Below are 16453 nucleotides of genomic sequence, written 5' to 3'. Positions count from 1 at the left end.
TCCTTTTTATTTCTATTTTTGTAGAAGAAAAGTTCATAGGAGGAAGTCACTTTCTTGCTCTCTCCAAGTTTGCACATTTCTTACATTTCCAGCATATTACAGTTCTGGATCAATAAGGTTAAATAACTTGTGAGTTATTTCCAAGTGTTTAACAAGTCAGTCCAGATTAAATTGGCAATTTACACAGATCCTCCTCAGCAGACCCCCTGCCCCTGGTATTCTGTTCCTTGGGGTCCTGTCTCCCTGGAGCAGCATTTTGTAGTGAATAGTGGGCCACAGTGGGAGGGGAGGACCCATATATTTTTTCTACAATGGAATCTATTATTGCATTATTATAACATTTTCTCCATTGTCTGTGTTATAGGTGCAGCCTCAAATCCAAGAAATACAACTTTCCTTAAATGATTACTTTGACCTTAAATACAGTTGCTTTATTAACATTTATTTATTTATTTATTTAATTACACTTCTAGACCGCCCTCCCCGTCAGACAGGATCAGGGCAAACACAACTGCTGCTATAGCTGGACTCAAAATGAACCTTTTTTCCTGAAATCACACCCACAGCAATTATTAAATCATTCCTCTGACTACTTGAGGCCACCTTTTAATTTTCAGTAAGATGTATCCCAGATTTCTTTCTGCATGTCAACATCATCCTCACAGTTCTGCCTGAGAGGAAGAATAGGAAAATACTGTATTGAAGGATAATACTACTTTTTAGCTTGGCATAGTAATTGTATGAAGGATTTTGTTCCTCTCTTCTTTCTTACTGGGCTCTGTGGCCTCTTGTGGGAAGTCAAGTTGCTCACAGAGAAGGGTGCACGCCCATAAAAATCTATGGGTTCTATGTGGCCTGTGTCTTCCCAAGGCACCTACTCAGGTCTAGTCACAAGGATGTTTGATATGTATCCTGATTTAACCTGGAACAAGTAATTTCAGGAATCGCAAAATCAGTGCAGAGCTATTCTACTTTCCGAACCTGAGAAGAATCAGGCCTTTTCTCAACCTGGAGTTGTCTGAAAGCAATAAAGACTATGGGTTAGTCTATGTCCTTCTCTGTAAACACATGCAAGTTGCAGCAAATGAAACACGTGTCCACTGAACAGAAATGAAAAAAAACAAGCTGGGAACATGCGTATGAATTCATTAGACATTATAACAACAGTTGATTTATATACCACCCTTCAGGATGACAACACCCACTCAGAGCGGTTTACAAAGTATGTTATTATCCCCACAACAACAAACACTCTGTGAGGTGGGTAGGGCTGAGAGATTGACCCAAGGTAACCCAGCTGGCCTCAAGTGGAGGAGTGGGGAATCATACCTGGTTCTCCAGATTAGAGTCCCGTGCTTTTAACCACTACACCAAACTGGTGTAGATATATATCACTATGGCATAATTGTTCTTTAAAACATTATTTGTTCATAGATTGTTATCCTAGCTAAACCATAATCAAAGAAGACATTAACTCGGAGAACTGTGAATTATTGCTAAACAGAGTATTGAGAATTGCAAAGGTGTCCGCATAGAGAAGACGGAGATTATTAAAGCAGAAATGTAGAGGCATATATTGGGGTTGACAAACCGTATGCTTTTATCATAGCATGACTTGAGATACTTTCCCAGAAGTCTCATCTTATTTCACTAATTGATATGTGAGATGTTTTGCTTTTACACAAAAAGGAGAGAGAGCAAAGAAAGAATGAGAGCCAGTTTGGTGTAGTGGTTAAGAGGGTGGGGCTCTATTCTGGAGAGCCAGGTTTGATTCCCCACTCCTCCACTTAAAGCCAGCTGGGTGACCTTGGGCTAGTCACAGCTCGCTGGAGCTCTCTCAGCCCCACCCACCTCACAGGGTGTTTGTTGTGGGGATAATGACATACTTTGTAAACCGCTCTGAGTGGACATTAAGTTGTCCTGAAGGGTGGTATATAAATCAAATGTTATTAATATCTCATTTGCAAACTAGGTGGTAAATGCCAATATTTCAGACTACTCTCTCCACACCAATATGACCTATAATCAATTCAGATAATGGCAACACCTTGTGATTTTGAACCTCAGTCTTTCCAATAGAGTACGTGCTTTTATTTTCTAATCTCATTTTCCTTGCCTTGGCTCTTCCCCCATGCATTTTCTGCTACAAACTGAAAGAAGAGTTCTCTCAAGAAGACTCCCTTTTTGTGTCCTTGATGCTATCTGTGTCACGCCTTTTCTCTTTCTCTCAGGAAACATGGGTTCCACAGAAGGCATGCTTACGCTGCTTTGCATTTGCTCATCATCCCTGCATTTCTTGCCTCACAACAAAAGAAATGATAAAAGGTAATGAAAAAGTTGATGATATCAGTTGTCAAGGCACTGGGCTTCTTGGGACAGACAGGAAATTGAAGTGAGGCTATACCATAGAGATTATGGCTTCAGCAGCCATGAAGAAAAAGTAAATTCAAGCAGTAATTCTACCATAACTAATAAATACAGTACTTTCTGTGGTGGTAATTGCCAATGTAATGATAGAGGATGCCTTTTTAAAAACACACCCTAACAATTGTGTAGAAGCAAGGTCTACCTCTTTGTGTTTTCCCTCTATTTCCATTTAGTAGAGCAATTGCTTTTCCATTCCTTATAATTTATGAAAATCTGGAGATCCTTTACCTTCTTCATCTAAATCTCTTCTTCAGAATTTCAGCCTTGCTTTAGAGGTGCTGTAATGGGTTTCCATAGCAACTTGTGGAATGATTATCAAAGACGATGAAGGTTAACTTTCTCAAAAACATTGAACAAATACTTGGTTGCAGAGGGGAAAATAATAACAATATAAGGTGAGTTGGCCTCTCACAGAGAAAACCAGTTAGGAAGGGAGGGAGAGAGAAAAAGAGCAAGCACGGTGACCCCTGCTACAAATGCAATTACTTCATCCCACTCATATACAGCCCGTAAAATCCAATGTGCTAACATGCTCTAGATTCCAGTAGGGCCATCTCCTACCTCTTTCATACTTTACCTCTGATGCACCAGTGGCACTACAGTTGTATCCCATCTTAAAGACATCCCTTGTAAATACCCTTTTTATTAAAAGAAAAAAACTGGAAATTAGTATGTAATATAAACATCTAGTTTAGATAAAAATATATAAAATAAAATACATAACATATTCCTCCAAAGCACAAAACAAATTTTACCCAACACTGGAGATCCTGGGTTCTCCAGAAGAATCTGGTAATAACACCGGGACATCTTCTATGATAGTTTGTCACTTTTTTCATGAACAGAACCCAAGGCAAAGGGAATGGTTTCCTTTAAGTACTGTCAAAACCAACAAAGAAGACATTTTTATTTAATCTGATTTTGATTTGAGGATCTGATATAGGAGTAAGAGAATATAAGAAGGGTGTTCATTTCATAATTCACATTTTCATGCACAGGGGTGGTTTGCTTTGCTAACAGGTTCATTCTTTGGCGCTTTAAGTGAAAGACTCTGAGATGACAGGTGTTGGGGGAAACCCTTTATCTGCCTGAAACTTTGGAGGCCTGCTGACCGGCCTTCTGAAGAGGGCAAATGTTTTGCTTACAACATGCTGGTAAAGAGACAAGTAGTATGGGGAGGGGGTAGGTAAATATAACTCTACTTTAGCAATAGGCTGCATCTCCTGTGCTGTTTTACTGTGTATAGTGCTAAGATTAGGATTAATTTCGATCTTAGTTTAAAATTATTAAGGATATGGTGGTGGAAGGTCAGAGGTCAGTATGAATTGTATGTCAGCAGTTAAATGGATGTGGTAAAACATGCTCTCACCTCAAAATGAAAAACAACCAGGGTCTCTGTTTCCAACCTAGCCCCTCAAAGTAAGGGGACATCGCTTAGGGCTGCAACATCCTCAACTTCACACTGCTGGATTTTTTAAAATTAGAAACTGTGCCAAAATAAAGATGGCAGCACAAATTTCTGTTCAGTGATTAATTCTGACACCAGTTAGCGCTATCATGTTTCAGTTACAATAAGGAGCACACAAAATATTTTAACAATGTATAAAGAAAGAAGAGAAAGTCAGAAATGAGAGGTACAATAGAATGATGTTGAACAAAATGGGACTAAGGTGAAGTGTAGTATCCTTTTAGCTAAGATCAAGTGTTGTATCTGTTCTTATCACTTCAATAGGGCAGCATGTCCCTCAATGGCTGATGGGTAGGTCTCACATACGATCTTGTATTCACTGCTACTGTCTTGCTGAGATGAAGCAATACAAATATTCTCTAACAAGTTATCTGTTCTTATCAGTTCAGTAGGGTGACATGTCCCCCACTGGCTGGTGCTCAGGTCTCATATGTGATCTTATATTCACTGCTACTCTCCTGTGCCGAGATGTAGCGATGCAAACATTCTCTACTAAAGTCGATCTATTATCAGTTCAATAGGGTGGTATGTCCCCCATTGGCAGCTGAACAGATCTATGATCTCATTTATTCACTGCTCCACTCCATTGGTGAAGTGATGTGAAAGATTCTCTAGTTTTTATCCCACACTTCTCTCAAGGAACTCAGGGTAGCATAATTACTTTTACCTGCCCCCATTTTGTCTTCACAACAACCCTGTGAAGTAGGTTAGGCTGAAAGGTCACCCTACAAAGTTAATGGCCGAATCGGGATTTGATTTCTTGTTTTTCAAATCCTACAATGCAATCCTAAACAGAGTTCCACTGACTTCAATGGTTTTAGAAGGTCGTTTAGAATTGCACTCCTACACCACACACTGATATTTTGTTTTGTTTCAAAAAGATGTTTACAGCTAGCTAAAAGCTCAACGGGAGGTTTTTAATAGAGATTTAGAATGTAACATTCTGGGGTTGTACACTGGCAGCAGATTCAGGGTGAAAAAAGATTCATTCGTTTGATTTGAGCCTAAGAAGACATCCACCTGACGCAGTTTTCCTCCCGCCGCACCTCAGTGCCTGCACAAGTTGCCGCTTTGACACCCGGGCCCGCCACCTCAAGAACGACTAGCTGGTCCAGGAACACACGTGAAGCAGCACCAACTCCTGGTTGAGGCCTGCAGCGCTTGGGCCTTTCTCCGGGAAAGCCGCGAGCCTTGTACAAGTGGCAATGCGGGCGAGGAAACAAGGGGGGACTGAGTCCGCACAGCCACTGGGCCGGCCAGCCCTTTCGAACAGATCATTCTGTTGCTTAAAAAAAATCTGTTTAATTCTGCTACTTTTTTCAAACATCTCGGGCGACGTGCCCGGCAAGGCGACAGAGGCACACTGGAGCCGAGTGAGCAAACGCCGCAGACGGCCCGGCCCCAAAGCGGCCGCGCAGCTGCACGTGGCAACAGGGGGCGGCTTTTCAAGGCGAGAAAGCGAGCGCCTGAAGACTCTTGGCCGGCCGGGGGTTCGCAGACCCCCCGGACCGCTTCTTGCGCTGGACCCGCCCCGAGGCAGGGCGTGGAGGCGAGGCATTGCCCGTCGCTGCCACCTCCTCCTGGGCTTGACCGCGGCCCGCCGGAGCTTCGAGCGTGCCCGGAGCGGCCGAGCGCTCTTCCCGCCATGTCTCTGAATGGCTCCTCGGCCCCGGCGGCGGGGAACCGCACCTCCTCGTCGGGCGAGCCCTTCTCCCTGCTGAGCCTACTGGCGCTGAGCTTGCTGGCGCTGCTGACGGCGGCCACGCTGGTGTGGAACCTCCTGGTGCTGGTGACCATCCTGCGGGTGAAGGCTTTCCACCGGGTGCCGCACAACTTGGTGGCCTCCACGGCCGTGGCCGACGCGCTGGTGGCAGCGCTGGTGATGCCGCTGAGCCTAGCCAAGGAGCTGTCCGCCGGGCGGCGCTGGCGTCTGGGCCGCCGGCTGTGCCGCGTGTGGGTGGCCTGCGACGTGCTCTGCTGCACGGCCAGCATCTGGAGCGTGGCCGCCATCGCCCTGGACCGCTACTGGTCCATCACGCGGCACCTGGACTACACGCTGCGCGCCCGCCGCCGCGCGTCCAACCTCATGATCGGCCTGGCCTGGGCGCTCTCGGCCCTCATCTCGCTGGCGCCGCTGCTGGGCTGGGGCGAGACCTACTACAGCGCCGAGCAGGAGCGCTGCCAGGTCAGCCAGGAGCCTTCCTACACCGTCTTCTCCACGTGCGGCGCCTTCTACCTGCCCCTCTGCGTGGTGCTTTTCGTCTACTGGAAGATCTACAAGGCGGCCAAGTTGCGCATCGGGGGCCGCGGCAGGAGGAATGCCGTCTTGCCGCTTCCGGAGCTTGGCCAGGTAAACGGGGGAAAGGTTTCCATTGTGGTGAGTGGGAAGGGGGACGCTACGGTAGCTACTATCACCCTTTCCTGACTGGATCTTAGCCTGATCCAGTTTGAATTAGAAAGTTTTCCAGCGCGCGCTGAAGGCGCATCCAGAAGGTTGCCAGGAAGACGGTTATCTGTTAGGGGAAGCTGGACGAAGTTTGGTTGGAATCGGGATTAGCTCAATGCGCGCTTTAACCAGGCAGAACACGCTAAAAAACCTTTGCCTGGGACTCCGGAGAACTGCTGCCCGTTAGTGCTGACCTCGTCAGACTGGTGGTCCATCTCAGTAGAAGGCAGCTTTATGTGGCGCTTGTGTTTGTCCACACGTTTGTCCAGACTTGAATTGACCCAGCACGTAGGCCATGCTCCTGAGTGCTCTTTAGCATACGCAGAGGACATTTTCCTCTCCTCTTGGGTTACCCCAAGCAGCTCATGAGTTGTATGCAAAGCTTCCCGGCAGCATTATAGACAGGTATCTCTCCGTTTTGAAACTCAGTACTGAAGACTGAGAATGGCAGGCACAAGAACTGGGAGGAAGCCCGAGTAATTGGCCAGGCAGGAGTACTTCTTAATTTATAAACCAGGAAGCTCAGAACTGCTTAGAAGTTGCTCTTTTTGAATCGGGGAGCCCTTACCTCTAATCTCAGAGAGATACATTAGCTGAATGAAATGTCTGGGTGATGGTCTTCATTGAGTCACATATTCTGGGACTGACTCTGTGATCCTACAACTTGTAACTTCCAGGTTCTGTTAGAAGCTGAAAGAATGCAGGTCTGAAAATCTGGATCTTAAATAAGGACAGAAAGTTTCAGATGGAATCAGTCAAAGTACAGGCTGATTAGATAGCTGCAGGATGGAGACAGGTGAGAGGGAGGCAGGCTTAAACAGGGTGAACAGAAATGCAGACATTGGGACAGTTGGTGTGATAGAGTGAATGCAAAGGTCAAAAAAAGTTGGATGCCGGTTTTATTTTTTATGTCAATAGATTGCCTTTTTTCTGTGCTTTTTGTTTTGGAAGCTCTTTAAACTGATACCAAGTGACATAATTATATTATAGAGCCTACATTTTGCCCTGTGTATTTGGGAGGCAAAACTCTACAAGTTAAATTTTATTTTGTATGTGTAATCTTTTTTAAAACCTTAAGTCTAGTGTTCTCCTTTTCTCTTTTTGCTAATCTTTTTATTGTAAACTGCTTTGGGAATCTTGCCCCATTTTCTGGCTGCGTTTCAACATTAAATGATACGTATAGCAATAGTATTCACAAGTATTTCTAGCATTTGTACACCTTTCCCCCTCCAGCATTTTTTGTGTGGCATGTTTTGACCTTGAGTTGAATTAATTTGTATAATGCAGATATTTGTGTGACTGGGTCTGGAAAAATGGTCCCTTGCTTTGGGTAAAGAGAAGTGCCCTTCCAGCAGCATGTCAGATCTGTAATTTGACTGATTCGCCAGCAGATATAATCTCCTAAGGAATAATGATATATTAGCATGCAGGAATGATTTGATATGTCACCTTAAACATGACAAGATTAAATGAACTTTTAATCTAGTGCATTTTATTTAGTACCTTTTTTTCAACAGTGGCTGTTAGATGCCTCCAGCAAGCCTACCAGCAGAGCATAAGTCTCTTTGTATGTCTTCAGCATTAGTATTCAGCATGTAGAACTGGGAAGTACTATTAATCATGGCTAACAGCTGTTGATGATAATAATAATAGTTACTGCATTTATATACTGCTCTTCCAGACAGATTGGTGCTTCACTCAGAGCGGTGAACTCAGTCAGTGTTGTTATTATCCCCACAGTGCAGCTGGGGCTGAGAGGAGTGGCTTACCTAAGGCCACCTACTAAGGTCACGGCAGTAGTGGGATCCAAATCAGCAGAGTGCTGATTCACAACTCAGCCGCTTAACCACTATGCTACAGCTGCTCTCCTCTATGAATCTGTGCCACTCTTTCTTATACTGGCGACAATCTCTGTGATGAACAGTGTAATCCTCCTAAAGACACTTGTGTTTGGAAGTAAGCCCCATTGATAGACTTGATTATGATTCTGAGTAGACCTACTTAGGATGGCATGAGAAAGTGTCATTAATTTTAATTGATCTCTATTGCCTATTATCTCAGTAAACAATCACTGTTTATTCCAGTGGAGCAACTTTATACAGAGATGCATTACTTGGGAATGTGTTCCTTTTGAATGTGTATGGCACATTCCAAGTTTAAATCATTCATGAAGTTTCTGTGCACCTGCCTCTTATTTCTCAACGTCACTAGTTTCCTACCACATTGTCTCACAGTGTTCTCTGCCTCCTGCTCTGCACCTTAAATTCCTGGAAGTTTAATTCTCAGAGCATCTCTGTACCATTCCATCTGTTTTCTGACAAGCTGATGTAGCCTCAGCCTTCTTGTATTATCTAAAGCAGAATGTGACTCCCCTCGTGTTCCTGACTCTGTCTGATTCCAGTGGATACAGGCAGAATTCCCTTAAGCCTGCATTCTGCAATAATGTAGAGAATTGATGTAATGAAGTTATATAGATAATAAGAACAGGCTTGCAAAAGGTTCAGAACTGTCTCCTGTAGGTGAAATGCTTTTGCTGTCCTCAAAGAGAGTTAAATTGTAAAGCTGAAATTCTCTCATTGCAATCAATGCATTGCAACTGATTTGATTTCAGTGAGAGAACAAAGAATCAAAGACATTGACTGAGTGCAACGTCCTAGAGACCATGCATCAGCAACAAAGTGAAGGAACTAATTGCCGACTGGCATCTCACAAAAGGTGCCTATAAGATCAGAACTCAAGATCATGGCCCGAGGATTCTGCTTTCCACTTTTTTAAATTTTGTTATATCAAGCATGATAAAGAGTTCTGGTGAGCTTGAAAGGTTGCACAGTGTTTTGTGCTAATTCAGTTGGGCCAATGCAAGATATTATATGGATTTTGAACCAGTTGTACGTATCTGTTTGATCTCTTGGTAACAGCTACACACCACAGCTTTTTAAAATTGTTTTAACATTTCCTGTTTCTCCTTGTGTTATTAACATCATAAGTTTAAGGTTTAAAATTGCTATTTTATTATAGGTGGGAAAAAGGCATGATATTGTATGAATACAAATTTCTTAGTGACACTGAATGCAAAAACCCTCATAACAGTGCATCTGGAACTAAGATATAAACTTGTTCGTTAAAAAGTCTGAGTTACTAAGGTCTTGTTATCAAATTATATTCATATTTATTGAATTAAAATTTCTCTCTGCTTTTCCATTATGAAACTTATAAAATAACTGGCATTGCATTCACATTAAAGTTTTCAGACCCGTGGTCATTATTTCCAATAGAAACAGAATGAAACACAGCAACAGCTGAGAGGGTAGCAGGTGTTTCACACGGCTGATGATAAGGAAAGTGTATTTGATTTTTAAAAAACCTCTTCATCAAATGTAACAATATAAAGAGGAAAAACAAAATGCAAAGAACAGTGTTTTACCAAAAAGTGAACTGCACAAAGGGGAACGTACACTTTAAAACAGGGATGGAATAATTTCATTGACCATCAAATTTATTATTGTGCCTTGGAATTGGATATATTGAGCTCTGTGCCAGCTTGCACAGTTGTGCAGCCCTGAGTTAATTTTTTTTTACCCCTTGTGCAAAATAGGTAGCAGTTTAATGGCGTCTGACAATGTGGGCTTTGACTCAGGATAGTTTATGTAAAAGCACGTTTCTTAGTCTTTAGGATGCCATGAGTTTCTTTTTGCTGCGCCAGACAGCTGCTCTGATAGAGCTTAACTAAAATCTCTTTTGTAAACACTACTAATATACTCCCCTTATGTTGCTGACGAGTAAGCTAAACATTTTCAGATAAACTATAGCATCCATTTAAAAACAATTATTTTGCTGTAATGTAATTTGCTTCATGAGTTTATTTTCTTAAAATCAGGCAGACTTGCCAAATGAATTTTAAAACAAAACACCAGGCTAGTTTTAGCTTCAGCAAACATGTTCCCAGTACAATAGGTAAGCTGCTTGTAGAACAGATGTTCATGTGTGGCATGTGCAAGTGGTCAATAAGTTGGAAAAATTAGCTGCATCCACTCATTAAGGTTCCATGTGGTGCTTGTCCCATTCAGAAATCTCCGTGCATATCACCCCCATAAGATGCTTAGCATCCTTTGTTGATCTTGCTGCTCCTGTTTGGCTAGGAGACTGGGGGTCTTATTTAGTCAATGCTGTTCTTCTAGTTCTGTGTATTAGGTTTACAGACAGAGTTATTTTTCAAAGAATATAAACATCAGCCTGTCTAACATACTTCTTTGAATTTTTCCCAAGGATGAGATGGTTATCCCTTCTGCTTTACATGTTTGATAAAACAAGTGTGTCTTTGTGAAGTCTCTTTACCTAATTTTTATACAGAAGGCAGCAAGTCCAGTTTTCACTTTATGAATGGTCACTTTTACATTTACAAAGGATACTGCTTAAATGTATAGGTTTTCTTTTCTTTTATTATTATTGTTATTGCTGTTGTTGATGATGATGATTGATGATGAATAATTTCTTTTTGGAAGAAGTAATATATGAGAAAGAAGCCTTCAGACAAACAGGAATTTCTTTATTTCCCCCAGTTATAAATGTATTTTATGTCTTTGAAACATGTTTCCCCATTTCCTCACTTCCTTTTCACAGAATCTGCTTATTAATGAAAAAAGACATTAGTGGATATGGCTTATAATACCAAGACCCAATAAGGGGCCTAATAGCTGTACTGGGCATGCTCAACCACTTGTATCTACCCCTTTCCACTGAAGGTGGATGACAAGGGAGTTGTAGTATCCAGTCTTCTTGAGTGATTTGCTTTTATGTGCCCTATACCATTAGGTCACAATGTGCAAAGGGACAATATAGACTGTTGCTCAACCCTAGCACAATATATGCATAAAAGAAAAGGCACGATCACCATCAAGAAAATGAGTAATTCAGTTGTGTTTGTTAGAGATGCATGTTGTGGAGTCCCCGATTATGTGGTAATAATTTACATTTATGAGGGTAATAGTTGATGTGTGTGGTTATAATTGAGTGTAATGTCTGAACTAAATAACCAGGTTATATTGTGCTGGAAATAGACAGCAGAAGGGACTAAGGAATAGCCTAACTTCTGGCCAGTAAGCTTGTGCTATATTTATCTATCATGATAATTAGGACTTGAGAAGATTAATTAATTAATTGATTTGATTTTTACCCACCTTCCCCACAAGCGGGCTCAGGGCTGGTTACAACAATATAGTAAAAATAAAACAATCTAAAATACAATACATCAAAGTAAAAACAGTCACATTATCAAGTTAAAACCAGGTTATCCAAGATGGCTAGCAGTGTTCACAACTCAACACATCACTCAAGATGTCATGGGGTAGGGCAAGCAGATGATATATGTCTGTAACAGATGTACCTCAAATCACAGCAGGTGGTGGGCAGTTGGACAGTTCGCCCAAGCCTTAGTCTCAACCATTAGCCTGGCGGAGCATCTCTACCTTACAGGCCCTGCAGAACTGTAACAAGTCCCGCAAGACCCTTGTTTAGATGTAAAGGGAGTTCCACCAAGCTGGTGCCAGGGCCAAAAAGGTTGGCCCTGACTCTGGTTGAGGCTAGGAGAATGTCCCTGGGGCCAGGGACCACAAGAAGATGTTTGTCAGCAGAATGAAGTGTCCTCTGGGGAACATACGGTGAGAGACAGTCCCGCAGGTATGTTAGTCACTGTCCGCTAAGGACTTTAAATGTCATAACCAGTACCTTGAACTTGACTCGGAACTCGACTGGGAGCCAGAGCAGCTGACACAGAATAGGTCTTATATGCATCCTAACCGGAGTTCTGGTGAGAGTCTGTGCCACTGCATTCTGGACCAGTTGCAACTTCTAGATCAGTCTCAAGGACAGCCCTGCGTAGAGTGTAGATTGTACTCATCTGTAGATGCATTTCATTTCATTTATAGCTTAGTTTTCTCACTGAGAATCAAGGCAGATGTGATGGACTCAGCTTCATATGCTGAGATTGCCAGACAGTAATATGATTGACATGTCCGTCTGTCCCCTGCATGTGGCTAGCCTGAAATGGCAGTTGAGGATGGAATGTTGAGGGGGTTGACTTCCCAGCCCAGTATACAGCTTCATAGGCTTAGAGAGAAGTTTTACCTCCGGGTAGGAGAAGGTCAGCCCAAGCCTGAGTTGGACGTGAGTTTGTGACAGATTTCAAAATATAGAAGAATATTCAAAGAGCAAGGAACAGCATAAGGCTGGATTAGGGTAAACAAGCTAAAACTGGATCCTGGCAAGGGTCGCTGGGTTAGGAGGAAGACAGACCAGGAACTTGAGATCTCTCCTGTCTTGAATGGGGATATAATTCTCTTGAAAAGTCAAGTTTGCAGCTTGGGAGTGCTGCTCCTCACAGTAGTCACCTTAGGAAACTAGGTGGCTGCAGTGATTTGGAATGTTTTTGCTCACAATTAGACTCTCTGGGGCTGCTGCCCTCCTTTCATACTGAAGAGGCTCATTTGCCATTATGAAGTTTTCACAAATATAAATGAACATGCAACTTAAAGAGGGATCCAAAGGATAGGCTAAGTAGCATTAAATACCCATTGAAGTCCCAGTTGAGTGGGAGATTGAATAGTTCTCTTTAGTCTATTTATTCATAATCTAATTATTGAAGTGGTCTAAAGGTTTTTTTCTGGCTAGAACAGTCACACAATGGAGTATTCTGTACAGTAAACCCTTACAGGACAGGCTGACCCTGTAGTCCCCAAACAGCCTCTCTACTTACTAACAGCACCTCGGTCTTGTACGGATTGAGTTTCAGTTTACTGGCTCTCATCCATCTTATTACCTTCTCCAGGTACTTTTCAGGACTTCCACAGACATATCTGGCTTAGTTGTTAAGGTGAAATAAAGCTATCATCTGCATTTTGATAGTATCTCACTCCAAATCCCCAGATGACTTCTCCCATTGGTTTCATTTTAAATTGCAGGGGTGACTAGAAGGAGCCCTACAGGACCCTATAGCATAAATGCTATAGGCTAAGTAGCAGCCCCTCAGCACCACTTTCTGGAATTGGTTGGTCAAGTAAGAGCAGAACCACCAAAACATGATGCCCCCTACTCCCAGCCCAGCCAGTTTCTCCAGGAGACCATAGCTGATGGTATCAAAAGCCACTGAGAAGTCCAGGGGAATCAACAGGGACATGCTCCTCCTGTCAGTCTCTCAGCTAAGGTCAATAGTTTGTGTGACCAAGGTTGTAACCATCCTAAATCCAGGCCTGAATTCAGATTTAAATGGTTTAGACTAGAGATGAGCATGAACCAGAAAAAAACCGAACCATGTGGTTCGTCATGTTTCATGAACCACGAACTTTTATGAACCTGTCCCGGTTTGCTAGCCAGTTTGTTTGGTTAATGAAAACGTCACGTCTGGGCCAGCAAATCACCACTTCCTGGTAAGCAGGTCTGCAGAAAGGCCATCCCCCATTACCTAGGAAACTAATTGATCAGTGCCAAGCTGTCTGCAGTGACGGAACTGAAAAATGAACCAAATGAACCGCCCTAAAGTTCATGGCAGTTCATCAGAAATGGGCTCTGATGAACCGTTGGTTCACGCCGAACTTTGGTTCATATTTCAGTTCATGCCCATCTCTAGTTTAGACCATCCATCTCCCACAACAGCACCTAAAGCTGTATAGCCACCACCCACTTGAACACCTAGCCCAAGAATGGAATATTAGCCAGTTGTTAGTGGTAGTTGTTTAGGTCATTTATATTCAGAATGCCCTCTTCAGGAGGGGTCTATCCACTCCCTCTTTCAAATTAATTGGAGCTACATCCTTACACAGAGAGACATTTATAGTGGCCAGAATGTTAGACAATAACATTGATATATGGTACACTTCTTGTGTTGAATAATTACATTCTTTATTACTTGGCACATGGAGAAATGAGAAGGCAAAAATAGTTTGGGGCTAGAGAACATTGACCAATCTTTCAAGGAGAAAAAGCAGAAGCAGCATGGATTTTAGGGTTGGGGTACATGGCAAGGTGGCTTCTGAAATTTACAAAGGTATCATAAACAGGTGTCTTGTGGCACCTTAAAGACAAACATCATTTTAGTGTAGTATAATCTTCCAAGAACTAGAGCCCACTTTATCATACTTGTCTGTTCACAAATGCTTAATGCTAGAATAAAATGCTCTTCTTTAAAGTGCCACAAGACTGATTCGGCTTTCCTGAAACAAGCTAACATGGCTACTCCTCTGGAAGTATTCCCCCTTTTAAAGCTCGAAACCTTCATATCATCATGTAAATCTACATTAATAAAGTAAATGAAGTAGCTACTTACATTAGATTCCACTGACTTAAATAAAAAGACTGTACCTCTATATACATGATTGTGTGTTGTATTACTTAGATTATTCCATTGTGATCTAGGGAAGCTGCAGTGATTCTCTGTTGGGGGAAGCACACTTCGTTCAGGGGATTGGATGAACCCCGTTTTCCCTTTTTCTAACTTTTTGCCCAGTTTGATCAGAGTCTGTAATGAAAATCACATTGTTTGGATGCAGCGTCCTTTCCATGTACTTAAAACTTGTGCATGCAGGGAGATGCTTTGGAGGAGACATACTCTGCAAATTTTTCCTTGTTCTTTAACTTGGCCTTATACCAAGTGCTGTTTTGGAAAGTTCAAGAGAAAAGAGGATACCATGAAGGGAGTATAGTTGAGGAAAGGCTGAAGAGCAGTAGCGTGGAAAGAGGAGCACATAGCTTTTGGACTCCTCCTATCTGTATGTGGTGGTAATAATAATAATAACAACAACAACAACAACAAAAACATTCAATTTATATATTGCCCTTCAGGACAACTTAACACCCACTCAGAGCAGTTTACAAAGTATATCATTATTAACAGTGATTATCTTGTGAGGTGGGTGGGGCTGAGAGCTCCTAGAAGCTGTGACTGACCCAAGGTCACCCAGCTGGCTTCAAGTGGAAGAGTGAGGAATCAAATCCGGTTCTCCAGATTAGAGTCCTGCGCTGTTAACCACTATACCAAACTGTGTGAGTAGTATTGCTTGTGTCAGTTGTTTCCAGTGTATAAGATCAGCTGTGACAGTTTCTCTATCCTTATTTAACTTCCTAACTCTCCCCAGAAAAGTCTTTTTAGGTTCAAAGTGTAGAATTTAAGTTCATCCACTGAATTTGTTTTTTTTTAAAAATCCTTAAACTAAACAATACAATTCCTGTTTGCTTTTGTGTTGGAGGTGAAAGAAGTTTCTCATCAGCCCCAGATGGTGTTTACAGCTCGTCACGCGACTGTCACTTTCCAGACAGATGGAGAAACATGGAGAGAACAGAAAGAGAAGAAAGCAGCTATGATGGTTGGCATTTTAATTGGCGTGTTTGTACTTTGTTGGATTCCCTTCTTTGTCACAGAACTAATAAGCCCCCTCTGTTCCTGCACCATTGCACCTGTCTGGAAAAGCATCTTCCTCTGGCTTGGGTACTCGAATTCTTTCTTCAATCCTCTTATTTATACTGCATTTAACAAAAATTACAACAATGCATTCAAGAACCTTTTTGCGAGACCAAGATAGAAGATGGTCAGAAAGGAAGACCTTCACATTTTGTATTGTATTGCCCTGATTTAGGACAGGTATTTTGTATCAGTGAAATGCACACGAGAGTATTACCCACTTGTTGGAATTCAGCAGCCATAAAGAAGACTGTGGAGGTAGCACATAAACAGAATAGCTAATTAGAATCTTCCATTGCCATGCAGAGGCAGAAGTCTGGAAGTTGGCATCTGGCTCCATGGTTTGCAACAGTGTTATGTAAAGTTGAGAAGCAGAGAATTTAAAAAACATTTAAAAGCTTTTAAAACGGCATGTTAAACAGTTTTGCCATTTGTGGCAAATGATTAATTGGTGGTAGTAGGAATCTTGTTTTCAATACATTGTAAGTACTGCAAAACACCAGAAATCCTGATGTAAGTAAAAAGACCATATACAAATAAAAGTATTTTTTTAAATAAAAAAATCAGATTTCTTGCTTCATGCTGGCAAATTATTGTTCAGATAAAAGTATTCTCTATAAACAGTATGGGTTCACAGGTGTTCAGCTATATAAATGAATGTTCA

The 16453-nt window shown here is 42.1% G+C and overlaps 1 protein-coding gene across 1 annotated transcript; it reads left to right on the top strand.

The window, feature by feature from the left end:
• The first annotated feature begins 5540 nt into the window (after nt 1-5540).
• Nucleotides 5541-16307, top strand: LOC129323567 (5-hydroxytryptamine receptor 5B-like). The gene is made up of 2 exons (XM_054970099.1): nt 5541-6245; nt 15578-16307. The coding sequence occupies exons 1-2, from the start codon at nt 5541-5543 to the stop codon at nt 15908-15910; spliced, it is 1038 nt and encodes a 345-aa protein (XP_054826074.1). The 3' UTR covers nt 15911-16307.
• Nucleotides 16308-16453: the final 146 nt, after the last annotated feature.

This window comes from Eublepharis macularius, chromosome 2 (assembly GCF_028583425.1).
Source record: "Eublepharis macularius isolate TG4126 chromosome 2, MPM_Emac_v1.0, whole genome shotgun sequence".
NCBI classification, from domain to species: domain Eukaryota; kingdom Metazoa; phylum Chordata; class Lepidosauria; order Squamata; family Eublepharidae; genus Eublepharis; species Eublepharis macularius.
This window is presented reverse-complemented; position numbering and strand designations above follow the sequence as displayed.

Coding starts and splice junctions, on each gene's coding strand:
- LOC129323567 (XM_054970099.1), top strand. CDS start 5,541: ATGTCTCTGAATGGCTCCTCGGCCCCGGCGGCGGGGAACCGCACCTCC. Junction 6,246..15,577: donor CGCTTCCGGAGCTTGGCCAG/GTAAACGGGGGA, acceptor TTTGTGTTGGAG/GTGAAAGAAGTTTCTCATCA.